This window comes from Arachis hypogaea, chromosome 12 (genome assembly GCF_003086295.3).
Source record: "Arachis hypogaea cultivar Tifrunner chromosome 12, arahy.Tifrunner.gnm2.J5K5, whole genome shotgun sequence".
NCBI classification, from domain to species: domain Eukaryota; kingdom Viridiplantae; phylum Streptophyta; class Magnoliopsida; order Fabales; family Fabaceae; genus Arachis; species Arachis hypogaea.
In genome coordinates, this window is record NC_092047.1 from 114592451 (window position 1) to 114609291 (window position 16841).

The following is a 16841-nucleotide window of genomic DNA, read 5'->3' on the forward strand; positions in this document are numbered from 1 at the left end:
GCCAAGGTTGTATTGAACTTCTGTGGAAACCTCAAGAATACGATTATCAAGTTGATCCTCTCCGGAAAAAGAAAGATGGTCCCTATTTTCATAGGGTATTATTACCCATTTTGATTCCGATCGTACACAGTCACTCTTCCCTCTTCCGTAGAGAGGTTTATCCAAGTATTCCGACATATTTTAAGAAAATAGAGGAAGAAAAAAGTATAGAGGGGTATATAGACTTAAGAGAGCAGAGGGAAGAAGAAGAAGGAGAAAGTTGGTGAGTTATATCATAAAGAGAGCGAGAGTAGAAGGGAGGAAGAAGAAGGGGGAAGTTGGTGAGTTATATCATAAAGAGTGTGAGAGTAGAAGGAGAAAGATGAAAGGAGAAACTGGAAAATTGATATGATTTAAAAGATCTCATCTATCTTCCCAATATGTATTAGTGTCAATATGCTTAGCCCTATTTTATAGGGCCAAAAGAACAAAAGGCCCTATACTCAATAGGGCCAAATTTTCAAAAAACCTTGAAGGGCCAAAAGCCCTCATGGGTCAAACATCATAGAGCTAGCCCATGGATAATCCTCTTTTTTTTGTTGCTTTTTCAATCTCTATTTCAACCATCTCTATCATATTTAAACAATCAAAACTCCATTGACCAGGTCTACAAAATAAACTCTATTTACAAAGTCAAAAAATAAAACAATATTCCAAACCAAATTTTCTAAACATTCATACTTTTACTAAACTAGTTTATTCTTCAAAAACTAAAACGATATTGCAAACAATCAAATATTTACTAAATTGGTTTATTCTAATTTCCTATTATATTGATAAAGATGGCTTAAAATATCGGATACAAGATGCTACCCTAAACTGAACTTAAACTATATCACCCAAACGATGAAACATACTTAACTAAGTCAAGATCTCGATAGCCTTACTATTGATCAAACCCTTACTGTTGTTCTCTCTGCCTCTCATTTTTCACATCAGTCTAAAAAATATTTGGTCCTACAGAAGCAGTCAAGTGAAAGCACTAACTAAAACAACTATTACAACAAAGAACCAAAGATAACACCACTGTCTTCTTCCAACAAAGCTATCTACGCCCGCGTCCTTTCTTGTGTGCATTGACAGAGCTTTTCTTTGATCTGCCAGTTGCCACTGTCCATTTTTGACTGGGATCAACAACACAGTCCTCTTTGACATGGCCGGTAGCACCACACTTTTCACATTGTAAGTTTTGTGATCCATCTTTAGGTACCACTGTAAGGCCCACATCGGTTGGAGAGGAGAACGAAGCATGCCTTATAAGGGTGTGGATACCTCTCCCTAGCATGACGCGTTTTGACGAGTGAGTGTGGGGGGCTTTGGCTATCATCCCTATCGTCAAAGGCAAAACCGTGAGGCCTTGTGTGCCAAAGCGGACAATATCGTGCTAGCGGGTGGTCTCGGCTGTTACAGATGGTATCAGAGCCAGAACCCGGATCGATGTGCCAGCGAGGGCGCTGGACTCCCTTAGGGGGTGGATTGTAAGGCCCACATCGGTTAGAGAGGGGAATGAAGCATGCCTTATAAGGGTGTGGATGCCTTATAAGCATGTCTGGGCTGTTACAACCACGAGAAATGGCAGTCCATTATCGTCAAGTACATAAATATTTATGGCACGTGTCGCGCCCAAATTATCTTTGGCAAGGTTGTACTGAATCAAGAATACGATTATCAAGTTGATCCTCTCTGAAAAAGGGAAGATGGTCCCTGTTGTCATAGGGTATTATTACCCCTTGTTGTCACTCTCTCGTAGAGAGGTTTATCCAAGTATTCCGACTTTATCCAAGTATTCCGACATGTTTTAAGAAAATAGAAGAAGAGAAAAGTATAGAATGGTATATAGACTTAAGAGAGCAGAAGGAAGAAGAAGAAGGAGAAAGTTGGTGAGTTATATCATAAAGAGTGCGAGAGTAGAATGGAGAAGAAGAAGGGGAAAGTTGGTGAGTTATATCATAAAGAGTGTGAGAGTAGAAGGTGAAAGATGAAAGGGAAAACTGGAAAATTGATATGATTTAAAAGATCTCCTCTATCTTACCAATATGTATTAGTGTCAATATGCTTGGCTCTATAGGGCTTTGGCCCTACTTTATAGGGCCAAAAGAACAAAAGGCCTTATACTCAATAGGACCAAATTTTTAAAAAACCTTGCAGGGCTAAAAGCCCTCATGGGCCAAACATCATAGGGTTAACCCATGGATAATTCTCTTTTTTTTTTTTGTTACTTTTTCAATCTCTATTTCAATAATCTCTATCATATTTAAACAATCAAAACTTCATTGACCAGGTCTACAAAATAAACTCTATTTACAAAGTCAAAAAATAAAATAATATTCCAAATCAAATTTTCTAAACATTCAAACTTTTACTAAACTGGTTTATTCTTCAAAAACTAAAACGATATTCCAAATCAAATTTTTCAAACAATCAAATTTTTACTAAACCGGTTTATTCTAATTTTCTATTATATTGATAAAGATGGCTTAAAATATCGGGTACAAGATGCTACCCTAAACTGAACTATATCACCTAAACGATGAAACATACTTAACTAAATCAAGACTTCGATAGCCCCAATGGTTATTTTGAAAAATCAGACTTCAATTCAGAGCCAAGGGTCACCGTTAAGACGTGAGATATATCAAAAGACAGCCATGATATAATATAAATAAATAAACTATATACATACATAGCCACATCCTATTACAAGTTTACAACATAATAATAATGCAACTCTGGACAAAAGGAACGAAGATGGAAACAATAAGTTTAGTAAGCATGCTCTTGGTACTAGGCATGATAGGTGATGACTTTCCAATGGATTACCTAGAAGGTCAGAACACTGCATGAACAAGTGTTGGGATTGAGCCATTAAAGTGGAACATGCAGTTAGTAGGAGTTGCTCAAAGATTCTTGAGATACCCAGAAGAAGAAGCTAAAAAGAGAGAAACTCAGAAGTTAAAAAGTTGGAATGAAGAAGACGACGTTAGCGTAAGAAAATTGATGGAATACATGTGGAAATGACACTGATTCACCAAAATGAATGCTTTTTTTTCTTTGCAAAATGAAAACAAGAAGCGATAGAAGAGTAGAAAACTGAAATTGCAGATAAGAAAGAAAGAGAAGAAGAAGAAGAAGAAGTTACAGAACGACGAAAACGAGCTACAGAGCAATGATGTTCAATCTGAGAAGCGAGAAGTAAGTTCTGCTCTACACGGTGGCATCGAGAGGAAAAGAGTAAAAGACAGAGACATGTTTAAGACTTTTAGGGTCAACCCTATTTCAATTATTTTTTTGGGACTTCATTAGGGACAGAACCTTGTAAGATGTATTTTTATAATTTTAGGGCTGTGAGTTAAAATTAAATTGAAGAATTTAGGACTAGTCCTAGAGTCTTGGATTATATTAACACCACTAGGTACTATTAACACACTTGCACTACACACTCATCCACTAAAAATAAGAGCATACGGAAGTATGGAACAATACTGTTTAGTCTTTTTGTTGGAAATCTTTGAATTAATATTTGTTGGAGAAAAATTCAAAACCAGGGGAATTCATTGTGAGTTGTTTTTTTTTTTGGGGGGGGGGGGAAGGGGCGGTATAGTTTGTTAATTAGTTGGTTTTTTTTGTCTACGTTAATTAGTTGTGTTTGTTTCTTCTAATTAGTATCACCATTTGTTGTTAATCATACTTGGGCCTGGCCTGCTTAGTTTTGAAGCCCAACCCAATGTCAACATCCTTTACTATTTCTCTTATAGCAAAATATTATTAAGTAAAAAAAAAAATAATTAATCATCTTACATTTGTTGAGTAGTCAGTTCATTTCTCCGCTTGTGATAGATTATTCCTTGGCCTGTCGAGTTGGAGAATACTGTAGATAATCAAAAATAAAACTAATTAAAAAATGAAAACCGAAAATTATAATATTAAAAAATGTATATGTAGTATTTTTTTTTTTTTAATTCTAATCATCACTAGCATGGTATGCTAATTGAGGCAAGGGATCTTTTCTCGACATATTTGGGCCCATATTTTATTCATGTTAAAGGCAAAATTTTGATTTTTCATGAACAATCTTGCATTTCTTTATATATAAGATATAACTCGTCTGTCACGATTAATTCTTAGGCTTTTATCAAAGGATGTTAAGACAACACAAAAAAAGAAAAGAAAAAAAGGATGTTAATGTTCAATTGTCTTAAAATACCATCGGAAAAAAAGTTGCATTGTGCACTAGTTAAACGTATTTTTATTCGTAATATCAAAGAATATGGTATTAATTAAGTTCTAAATTTTAAATTTTAATTTTAAATATTAAAATTTAAATTTAAAATTATTATTTTTAAATTGTAAATTCTAATAGTATAAAAATAAAATATTAATTAAAAAATATTATTTATACACTAAAATTAGTGATTAAAATCGACTATTATATATATATATATTATTTAATTTATTTTTAATATGTATTTTATATTTTAATATATATTTTACACTAATAACTTATATTAATGACTGATGTTAATATATATCTAATATAATTGTATTAATTAATATTAGTGAAAAATATTGATTGCTAGCCAATGAGTTATAGCTCAAATGGTATAATTTTTTCATATTTATCTAAGAGATCGCGGATTCGAGTCTTCCTATATATATATATATATATTGACTGCTAACATTTTTCTTCAACATTTCTCTCCTAATAATTATAGTCTTTTCTTTGTCTAAGGGAGGTTTTTGTATTTTCGAACAAGAGGTCTTAAAAGAAAATGAGCTTAGTTATTTATTATTTATTATTTGACTAGTTCGATATTGGCGAGCTACTAGATTTCAAGATATTCCATCATAATTTTCTAGAATTTCTGGTATTTCAATCACGGCGGTTTGAATTCTTAAATTTTGACACTGAAATTAATTAAAAAATAAAACCAGCCACAATACTGAAAAAGTGAAGATTATCATTGACTTATTGTCAATTAGTATTTTCAGAATAACACCAATCAAATCACATCATAAGAAAAGTTTTATAAACACTTATTTATGTCGGCAAATGTACCAAATAGTACATGAATTATTATGTTATGTGAGAACCATTTCTTATACTATCCAATACTCATGTGCAATAACTTAAACCACATATTAATAATTAAAAAAAAAAGTAATATTACACATAAATTTTTTTAATGACAACTACTCATAATTAATGTAATCAGATGCAACCTGTATTAACCCCAAAAAAACAAGCAAAAATGTTTCGCTTTACTTGACAGAGACATTAAACATTAATACCAGCTTCTCTTATTTTAATTTCAGGGGAATGACAACTATGATTTCATAAATATATTGCTCTTCTCTTCTTATTTATTTTATCTATCATAATTACTTTTTAGTAAATTATTTTTTGATTTTCTACTATATTCTCAATGTGATACAATATTAAATTCATCACGAATATAAATTTTATTTAAGAATTTATAATTGACCAATTTAAATTGATTATTTTTTAGTAAATCATTAAATCAATTTGTTTAAATACAAAATCTATTAGTCTATTACTATCATTTTTTCTACATCCTTATATTAATATATTTAAGAGTTTAATTAATATGTGTCTTTAGATTTTATTACTAACAAATTTTTTAATTTAATAAATACAAAATAAATATATTAAGAATTTAAATTTTGTATCTTTTTTCTATAAAAAAATTAATTGATAACTTCACCATCTATCCTTAAAAAAAAATTGTATCTTTTGTACACCTATTAGCCAAATGCTATATTTAAATATAAGTAATATATAGTAACAAATAAATATGAATAGAGAGCATATTAAACATGCAATTATGCCGAAAGGTGACAACATGATATAGTTAACAAAAACAAAACCGAAGTGTAATTGGCATTGAAAACAACCTACCAAACCAAAAATCATTCCTCTTCTTACATATTTCAAGATTCTCAAAAGTGTAAAATTGAAAAATTAGGTCTAATATCTAGCACTAGAATTCATGAAAACTTGATCAAAGTATAGCTCAAAAAGAAGTATCAAAATATGTACATTTGATTCTATAACAGATAAAAGAAATTAAATTATAAATGTATAAACAAAATGATGCTAAAACTAGCCAGAATTTGAAGAAGAAAAATCTCATTCTTCTATACTCAAAATCTTGGAGCTTGAACTTCCATCTTCCTTAGAGTTATTAGAAGAATGCTTATCACTTCCAATTGTATAAGCTTGGTACCCTGTAGGACTAGATAGTCCACCAGAGCCGCCGCCGCCGCCACTACTACTGGCCGATCTCTCGATATCAAGCCTTCCGGCCACCAGAGGGATCGGCCGATCCGGTATAGCCGGCACCATGTTCTCCTCATTATCTTCAACATCTTGATCCGTTTCCATCATCTTAACAACTTGATCCATAGTAGGCCTAGCATACAATTGAGGATGAGAACAGAGCACACCAATCAAAACATATTTCTCAAGAATCTTGGGTGACCCAAGTTCAGGCATTCCATCTTCAATCACATCTAAGGCCTTGTTTGATCTAACCATTGACCATGCCCAATCGGTCAACGCAGAAGGTTGACCGTCATTGCTCATTGAAAGTGCTTTTTTTCCACTTAGAAGCTCAAGAAGCACAACACCAAAGCTGAAAACATCACTTCTCTCTGTTAATTGACCATACAAAGCATATTCCGGAGCCACATAACCCATTGTTCCTGCTACCCTTGTGCTCATATGTGTCATACCTTCAGGATTAAACTTTGCAAGACCGAAATCGGCTACCTTAGCCTCGAATTTTTCGTCTAAAAGAATGTTACTTGCTTTGATATCTCTATGAATTATGGAAGGTTGAGCACCATAATGCAAATAAGCAATTCCTCTAGCAGTTCCTAGTGCAATCTTTTGCCTAATTGGCCAACTAAGCTTATTATTAAGCCCAATTGAAGAAGAACCGCCGCCAAATAAATGGTCATGAAGGCTACCATTTTTCATTAAATCACAAACAATGATTCTTTGGTACCCTTCTAAATTTGTTGTGGCACTGCAATATCCTCTTAATGCAACAAGATTCACATGTCTAACACTTGCAATAACCTCAACCTCATGCTTGAAGCTGGAATCACCAGCAGCAGAACAGTTCTTGAACCTCTTCAATGCAACCTCAGTTCCATCATTTAGCAACCCTTTGTAAACGTTGCCATAACCTCCTCTTCCAATTATGTTATCTCTTGAGAAATTCTTAGTAGCTTTCTTAATATCCTCAATACTGAATCTTATCAAAGTAGTGCTCTGATCCATAGAAGAATAATCCAAACACATAACACTTGAAGAAGAAACCAAACCCATTTCAGCAACACTAACATTTTTACCACTCAACTTTTCATTCAACTTCCACAATCCCAAAGCCACGAAAACCAAACCCGAAACAGAAATAAAGGTGACAACGACAGAAACAACAATCTTCTTCTTGTTCTTCTTGTTGTTAGAATCGCCGAAAGGCGTGAAATCAAGGGAGAACAAGCACTTTGCAGTGCCAGGGTCAGAAGGGCCAAAAGCGTTGCTAAAAGCAGCAGCATAAACAGAAGGCAGAGAAGTGCAATCACTGAGGTTCCCAAGATATTTACCAGAAGCTGGTAAAGAAGACAAGCTTGTAGTGCAGAGTGCGCATGGCGAGTTATTCTCAAGGGACTGGTTACAACTAGTATCCACATTTTGAAGCACGGAAGAGGATACCAACGATTCAAAGCGTTGCCTTGTGGTGATGTTGACGCAACCTTGGGAAATTGAAGCGTTGGAGAATCCGCATGAGGATTGAATATGGAAGGTGGGGTCGAAGGAGTTGATGTAGGATTGGAAGTTGGACCAGCACGAGACGGAGGCGGAGAGGGGTGGCATGAAGTTGTCGGTGCGGCGGAGGAGGTCGGACTGGAGGAGGCGGAAGGATTGGCGGATGAACTGGCACTTGGTGTTTGTGACCGTGGTTCCGGAGGCGGCGGAGTAAGAGGTTGGGGTGTTTCCGGTGCCGGTGAGGGTGTAGAGGATGGTGAAGTTAAGAGGGCATGATGATGATGAGGGTGGTGGTGGTGGTGGCGGTTGTTGGGAGAGGGATGGTAGTGGGAGAAAGAAGAAGAAAAGGAAGAGGGGTAAAATGGTCATTTAGAATAATGGTGGTGGTGATGAGTATTGAGTAGTTGTTTCTTGTTTGAAGAAAGAGTTGGAAATGGTGGGGTTTTGAGGCTTCAGAATATAACCACATGTTTGAGTGTTTGACAATTCACTTTATACAATCTTAGCTTATTATGTAATCAAAGGTACTATAATGTAACAATTCCATTACGTTATTAATAGTATTTCTGTCTATTTCTGTCCACTTTTGTTTTGATCGTGTTTAATGAAAGTATTTTTGTAGATATGTCTAACAAAAATATTTTTTATATAACTGTGTTTAATAAAAATATTTTTATAGATGTATTTTTTAGATATGTCTCCTTATACATGTATTTAAAATATAATAATTAATTATTATTAGCAATAAGTTAGCAAATAGTATATTAGTACCCTATACTTTTTCATAATGTAAACAACAAAAACTAGCACAATCACAAGTATTATATTAAGTTTAAAAATGTTATTTATATACCATAATTAATAATTATATATTTGTGTATAAATATATATTTAATTTGTTTTTAATATATATTGTATATTAATAATTAATTTTGATATATATTTATTATAATTATTTTGAGTTAGACTTTTAGTTTTTTATTTACTAAAATATAAATTTAAATTATAAAAAAAAATATTAGTAAACTAACACATTTTAATATCAGTTAATATTTTAGATTAATATTTTGTTTTGATATTATTAAGATTTAGGGTTTATAGTTTATAAATTGATAACCTAATTAATATAAAAAAAAATTATTGGTTAGATATTAATAAAAAATAATAAATTTTATTAGTTATGTAGTACTACTCATAAAAATAAATTATAAACTTTAATTTCAATAATTGGTGGTACTTGAGAATTAACACTTAGTTACCTAATTTTTTTTAAAAATCTTTCTTTGATTTTTTGTTTTGCCAACAATGTTATTTGCTTGTTAAAATAGATATAACGGATAATGTTACAAAATTATCACAATTTATTATTTTTTTGTTAACAGTTAATTAATAATATTTAAAAATGTTGGTTAAATACTTAAATATATATGATGTTAAATTATTGGACTAAAAATATTAATCTAATGGCTAAAAATACTGATTAACATGAATTAAAGTTACTGACGTTTAATTTTTTTTTTCCATTTATAAATTAGGTCAGTGCAAATGACGGGCAATTTGATCTAATTGTACCAGTGTAGTGGTTGAATTGATGTCAAATTTTTTTAATGTCCATATCAATAACGTTGTAGAAATTTTGCGTGTAAATGAAAGTTGCATTTAGATTTTACTCTTAGAAATTTTATTGATCAATTCGATTGAAAAGAAAAATATTGATTTTTTTATGAAAGAATATATAACTTTAATTACGTCTAAGAGTTAATTAGTTTTTTCCCCTTAATACTAAGAAGAGAAACTACCTTAAACAATAACCACGGAAAAACATTGAAATTCATCCATTAAAGTGCTTAGAAATCAATAAAAAAATACTTATTATATTAGAATTATCATATTTAACCATAAAAAAAATTGATAAATCGATCACTATTCTTTTATTTTGAAGACAAATAAATCATCGATTAATTAAAAATACAAGAGTGTCTTACGTACACATTTTCTAAAACGCGAGATATTTAAGTCTTTTCAAATAATTTATTTATCTTTATATATTTTAGATTGATAAATAGTCTCACATTTTAAAAAATAACAGAAAATTTTAAATTAATAAAAAATTTATGTATCTTCAAATTATAAAGATAAACATCTATGTATCTTATTTCTCTAAAAATAAATATCCAATCATGCATTAGTGTAACAGAAGAGGGAGGATAACCACCTTAGAAAACACCTGAAAAAATGACTTAATAGCGAGGTGTTAAATTATAGAATCATATGTGATAATATTACTTTATTTTATTATTTATTTCTTTTGAGAGAGCTTAATAATTGGTGGTTGACTATGGAGGGAAGGTGTTATATTGGTATGGAATAAGAAGCTGAGAGCAGCCAATTAAGTTGACTAACTTAGGTGAATATGAAGAACAAAATTGGAGGCACACAATTAATCAAAAAGGTTCCTTCCTCGAACCCAACCTTTGATTAAGTTTGTGTGAAATTGATGTTTTATACTTTTATTAATGATTGAATTATTCATCATCATGTTTTTTGGTATGCAAATAGAGATATGGTATCTATCACTTTACTAGTTATCCACTATCCACTATCGATTCATCTCTTCAACTTTGTCTTTTTTTTGTCATTTTCTCCTATCTATTCCTTTTTTTAATATTATTTTAATAACATCTCTTTTATTTTTTTTCCACACAATCTAGAAGGTAGTCTCTAGTCAACAGTAGATCACAAATATTAATTTGCTACTTACACGTGCAATATTAGCCATCGAATCAAGCCTAAGAAAATTGAAAGGAAAAATTCTTCAACAATATATATATATACACACTACGTAACTAGGATCTTATTATCAAGAATTATGATTCTTTTCCAACCTCAAAATAGACTATTACTAAATAATGGAATAGTGTTATCGGCGTGGTTAAGAGAATTGGATCAAACCTTTCATAGTTCGATTCGACTAATCCAAAATCAGTCATTAAATGAGTCTAATTTTTAAAATTAAAATTATTTGACAGTAAATTAATTAAAAAATAAAATATAAATTAAAATAAATTATTATTAATTTTTTTAAAATATATTTTATATATAAATATATTATTTTATTATATCTAATTTAATTATAATTAAATTTTAGTTAAATTTTTAAATTTCTAACTTTATTGGTTCGTCACAAATTCGGTCTTAAGAATCTTCGTTATTTCTTATCATTCTATCAAAGATCAATTGTTGCACAAAAACAAAACAGATTTGAAAATTGATCCATGCATCTTATACTAATTACTATTAATTGAGTCTCTAATTACTGCTCACTAGTGAACTAAATTCAAATTATATACATTATAATTCATTTTGCATATGTGTAACTGTAGATAGTCGTCTGTGACAAAGACTCAACTCGAGTGAACTTTGTAAATTAAGCAAAAATCGTCTATTGTCTGAATTTGTGCAATTGTAGGAGTTTTATTTATTTATTTATTTGGGTAACTATGTCTTGTCTCAAATCCCTATAATTCTTAAAAATTTTAGCTGAGGATTTATCTCTTTTTTAAATTTTATTGTGTACAAATTTATTTAATAATTAAATGATTATATATGTCTCTTTTGTATTTCACTAAAAAAACAACTCTTATTTTTAGCCAAAAAAGACAACCTTTTAATAGTTGTATATTTAGTTTAGAGGCAACATTTATATGAGTTGCATAATTAGAAGAATAAGCAATGTTCTCAAGGATTGCATATCAATATGACAGATAACACTTTAGTAGGTAACTAATTTAAATTAATAGGTAACATTTTAACGTGTTGCATATTCTAAATAATAGACAACACTTTAGCGTGTTGCATACTAAGAAGAGGCAACGTTTTTTGCTAGTAGCTAAAGCATGACAGTTAAAAGAATAGGTGTAAAGTGTTGTCTAAAACAGAGTTTAAAAGTGTTATCTATTTTAAAGAATAAACAATGCTTCTAAAGAGTTGCCTACAGAAACGTTATTTTTAAAGTAAAGAAGTATTGTCTTGACCTAAGGCAATGGCCGCATCTGCAAGGTCTAAAAACGTTGTCTCAAGTCTTAATGTTATTATGGATCAAAGATAATTTTTTATCAATTTTTAGACAATATTTTTTAAATGTTATCTCAACTCTAAAATGTTATTGTAATTTTAGGTTATTTTATCTTTAATATATAGAGCCCTAATAGTTTAATATAGCAATATAATTCTACTTTTAACTCCAGGGGAAATTAAATTAATGAATGTTATTTTTAAACCACATAACTGAGCATGCACTACTTGAAAAGCCTAAAGTTGATGGCCTATACACTGACATTTGTAAATCTCACAAGGTTAAGTATCTAAATATCATCAACTCTCTTCCTGTTTCAGCAGTAATTTGGCTTGCATGCTTTCATTTCTATGACCTTCACAAATGAAAAAAAAAAAAAAAATTGGAGGCCGGCCGCGGGGTCAGCAGTAAATAGCGTCATTTAAAGAACGATGGTCAGTACAACGTTAAAAGAAATCGAAAAAAAAATTGGAGGAGCCTACTGAAGATGAGGCCATTACGGCTCGCCTTTAGATGTGTTCCTCGAGATAGCGTCATTTAAAGAACGAGAATCAGCAATTGCAATAGTAGTGCATAACTAACTCTTATATCAAAATTATACAGTTAAATGACTAAAATTATATAAAAAATTCACATAATTGATAAAAATAATAGAAAAAAAATTAATGATGAATAAATCTATTTAAAATTTAAAAATATAATAAAAAATTATATATTAAATATATTCTGAATTAATTTTAGAGATCAAATTTTAATGTAATTTTTAGCAAGATTATTTAAAAAAAAAAGATGTTTTCATTTTTAATATTTGATAATTTTATGTCAAATAATTTTTTTTTAAATTATTTTGTTGAGAATGATCAATTTTTTTTAAAAAAATCTTAAAGCCATTTCATTTCAATTTCTTTTAAGGACTAATAACTACAAGCCAAATATTACAACTGTACAGCAATATGTCATATTGGTAACATAGATGAGATCTTTTAAATCATATCAATTTCTAGATTTTTCCTTTCATCTTTCTCCTTCTACTCTCGCACTCTTTATGATATAACTTACCAACTTCCCCTTCTTCTTCCTCTCTTCTACTCTCGCACTCTTTATGATATAACTAACAAATTTTTCCCTTCTTTTTCCTCCTTCTGCTCTCTTAAGTCTATATACCCTTCTATACTTTTTTCTTCCTCTATTTTCTTAAAACATGTCGGAATACTTGAATAAACCTCTCTACGGGAGAGTGTCTGTGTACGATCGGAATCAACAAGGGGTAATAATACCATATGACAACAGGGACCATCTTTCCTTTTCCGGAGAGGATCAACTTGATCATCCTATTCTTGAGATTTCCACAGAAGTTCAGTACACCCTTGCCAAAGATAATTCGGACGAGACACGTGCCATAAATATTCATGTACTTGACGATAATGGACTGCCATTTTCCGCGGTTCCTAAAGATGGATCACAAAACTTACACTGTGAAAAGTGCGGTGCTACCGGCCATGTCAAAGAGGACTGTGTTGTTGATCCAGTCAAAAATGGACAGTGGCAACTGGTAGATCAAAGAAAAGCTCTGTCAATGCACACAAGAAAGGACACGGGCATAGATAGCTATTGGAAAAAGATGGGGTGTTATCTTTAGTTCTTTGTTGTAGTAGTTGTTCTAGTTAGTACTTTCACTTGACTGCTTTTGTAGGACCAAATATTTTTTAAAGATAAGATCTTTAAGGTCCGACCTACCGAAGGTCACCATCCTTTCTGGTTAACTCTGGAAGGGGAGCGATGGATTCCGACTTACTAGAGTTTCGGAGCCGAGTCCAACACTTTTACGAAGGTTATGTACAAGGGCCTTACTCAGCGAGATAAGAATATTGCTGATGTGTTGCTGGCCATTTTTAACAAAAACAATATTAACCCTCATCTTTTAATGGGTGATCGGGAGATGGGTAGAGGTTATATAGGTGAGTGGTCGACTGGTTGTGTTGCCGTTTCTCCTCTCTCTCTCTCTCTCTCTCTCTCTCTCTCTCTCTCTCTCTCTCTCTCTCTCTCTCTCTCTCTCTCTCTCTCTCGTATTACCAAGCTAATGGGTTGTTGTGTATTGTAGTGGACTTAAGCTGGCATATGCACTCGTGGGCAGCGGGAACAAACACCTCGTAACACCCCTCCTCGTCACCTCCCCCACATAGCTGGTCGCGAAGGCGGAACTCCGTGAGCTCCTCTAAGGTTATTTGTGAAGGAGTACCCTTCACGTAAGAGGTGACCCAGGCATATCTGTCAACACGGGGTCCTGGAAGAGGAAGTTGCGCCATACCTACAGTGGGGGCACCACTCAAGGTCAGACCGTAAGGCCAGTAGGTCGGAAAAACAGGAACTAACACTAAAACGCTACAGTGAGCCTATCTACAGTTAAGCCAAGGCTAAATCTACAGCTAAGTGAAAATAAAAAATCAGGAACCTAAATGGCAACCCCCTAATATCTACCTAGCGTTGTTAAACATGCAAACCCTACACCTAATTTAGATAGGCATGAACAAGGAATATCACACAGGCAACATAAACACACAGCAAAGTTAAGAAACATGAAAAGAAGGAACAACTCCCCTGGAAAATGATGATCGAAAGGAGTGAAACTTTGAAGAAATTTTGCTGGACCAATCTCAAATGAAGAGCTTCAGAGAATGTAGAAGGGAAATGAGAAGTTTGTGGTAGTAGTTAGGAAACAAGAAGAGAAAGCGCGAGGGAGAGAAAAGGAAACCAAAGCAAAAGAGTAACTGCCATGGAGAAGCGCGAAGGTCAGGGGTAAAATGGACTTTTCTCTCGCCTTCAAATCAGTCATAAATGCACTTAATTGCAGGTGCGAAGAACGAGCCGACAAATAGCGCCTCCGTGAAACGGTGAAACTAGATCGCGCGTAGGGGGCACGCTCCAATCACGAGCGGCCGACCCAACGACGATACAACTGATCAGAATGCACTAACAACGGCGCTCACGGCTATAGCTGGCGCGTTGGGGGCACTGTTCCGGCCCGGCCCAGCCAGAGCATGCCCCGGTCCAGTCGGCCGACCCAACGGACAACCCGAACTGGGAAAACCACCTGACACCTCCACCCCTCCAGCACAGCACCTGACAGCTGGGGGGAAAGGAAACTTCCTAGAAGGCGGGTCTGCTCTTGTGGGACCCGCCCTAGATCCAGAGTATATAGGGGGAGGGCCCTACCCCTCCCCGAGGTACGTCACTATCCCTCACCTTACTGCCATCTGTACGGATTCCCATAGACGGCGCCCCTCTCCAACACCACACCTCGGGAGGTCGTGACTCGTGAGATCTCAGCCATCCACTTCTCAGCACAAACCCAGGAGGTCCATCCACTCCTCAACCAGGTCCAGATTTCCCACATCTCTTTCCACCTCGTTCACCCGACCTGTCACCCGGCAAACAAACATGATTAATTATTCAGTTGATTTGATCTATCCACTGATCTATCTAATAATAAACAAATTGCAATGTGTGTGTGTGGATTGAAACTGAGTTAACAGGGAGGAATTAATATGTGCGTGAATATATATAGTAATTTTTTTATAGTAATTTTCTTTATCGCATCTTCTAAACCAAGAATTAATTTACAACTGTGGTACTAAGTTCTATTTAAAGATTTATTATTGACTAATAAATTGCTACATGTATAAGACAGAATTCGAATTCCAATACTTACTTAAATATATTAGTGAACTAATTACTAGACCAACCCAATTTAATTATATATCTAGTAATATGATCTTTGATGGAATGATAAGAAATAACGAAGGTTCTTAGGACCGAATTTGTGACGAACCAATAAAATTAAAAATTTAAAAATTTAACTAAAATTTAATTATAATTAAATTAGATATAATAAAATAATACATTCGGTATAAATTATTTTTGTTACTTGTATCATCTTTCTTAACCTTGATTAATTTTTCTAATTGTAGCTTCTAGGAATTTTGGTTTTGCATATGACTGGAAAGCAGTTGTTGCTATTGAACATTGGCCTTGTATGACTTCTTTGTTTATCATCCATTTTCTCTTGTGTTCACCTCATTTTTGCTAAGCTTTTTTGTTGCAACATGCAAATTTTTATTGTAACCATTTTGGTAACGACATTTTGTTGTATGCTTCAGACATTATCTATGATATTGGTGTCTGTGATATCATATTTATCATTAATTTACTCTTTACAATACTTGTTTCTTTTAGTAAATTACCTGTAATGATACTTCTTATTAATGTAGAGTTGATGTGCATTTCTACTTGCTACTTCGTAATTAGTGATGCAATATGTGCTCTTGTGATTTGTGACCTTGCTTCGGATTTCTTCGCTTTCCAGCACAACTGTTAGATGCGGAAATCTTACCCTTGGTTGTTAGCATTTCTGGGAGAATCAGCTCTGAAACCCCAATTCACTGCGAGTTCAGTGGTTTAAGAGGAGTAATAGTTGAAGAAACGGTAAGTAGACACAATATTGTGAAGCATCAATGATTACTTTTCTATAGGAATTTTTCTTTCTCATTCAGCCCTTTGCGATTAACATGGAATCCGTTTTGCAGTTTTCATTTTAGGCAGAGCAACATTTTCTTAAACACAATGATGCTGGTTCATGGATACAAGATTCTGCTTTAATGCTATCCATCAGAATGAGATATATCAAAATAAATGTTTATCACCTATCATCAAATAATATGTCATCATTTAACCAAGTTGGGTTGGTCTAGTGGTTAGCTCACTAGTCCGCTTAAGCAAGTGTCGGGGGTTCGAATCCCGCCTTGTGCATGCAGCAACTCATTGGCCAGCGGCAAACCCTTAAATGGAGCTCAGTACCGCGACGGATTAGTCCTTGGCCTGTCGGGTTGGGGGATACCGTGGGAAACCAAAAAAAAAAAAAAAAATAATATGTCA

The 16841-nt window shown here is 33.1% G+C and overlaps 1 protein-coding gene across 1 annotated transcript; it reads right to left on the minus strand.

The window, feature by feature from the left end:
- Positions 1–5906: 5906 nt before the first annotated feature.
- LOC112728463 (probable LRR receptor-like serine/threonine-protein kinase RKF3) lies at positions 5907–8354 on the minus strand. The gene has a single exon (XM_025778601.3). It carries the CDS (start codon positions 8201–8203, stop codon positions 6188–6190), a length of 2016 nt encoding a protein of 671 aa, XP_025634386.1. The 5' UTR covers positions 8204–8354; the 3' UTR covers positions 5907–6187.
- Positions 8355–16841: the final 8487 nt, after the last annotated feature.

Bases quoted from the DNA above. Each gene is read 5' to 3' on its own strand.
- LOC112728463 (XM_025778601.3), bottom strand. From the start codon at position 8,203: ATGACCATTTTACCCCTCTTCCTTTTCTTCTTCTTTCTCCCACTACCA.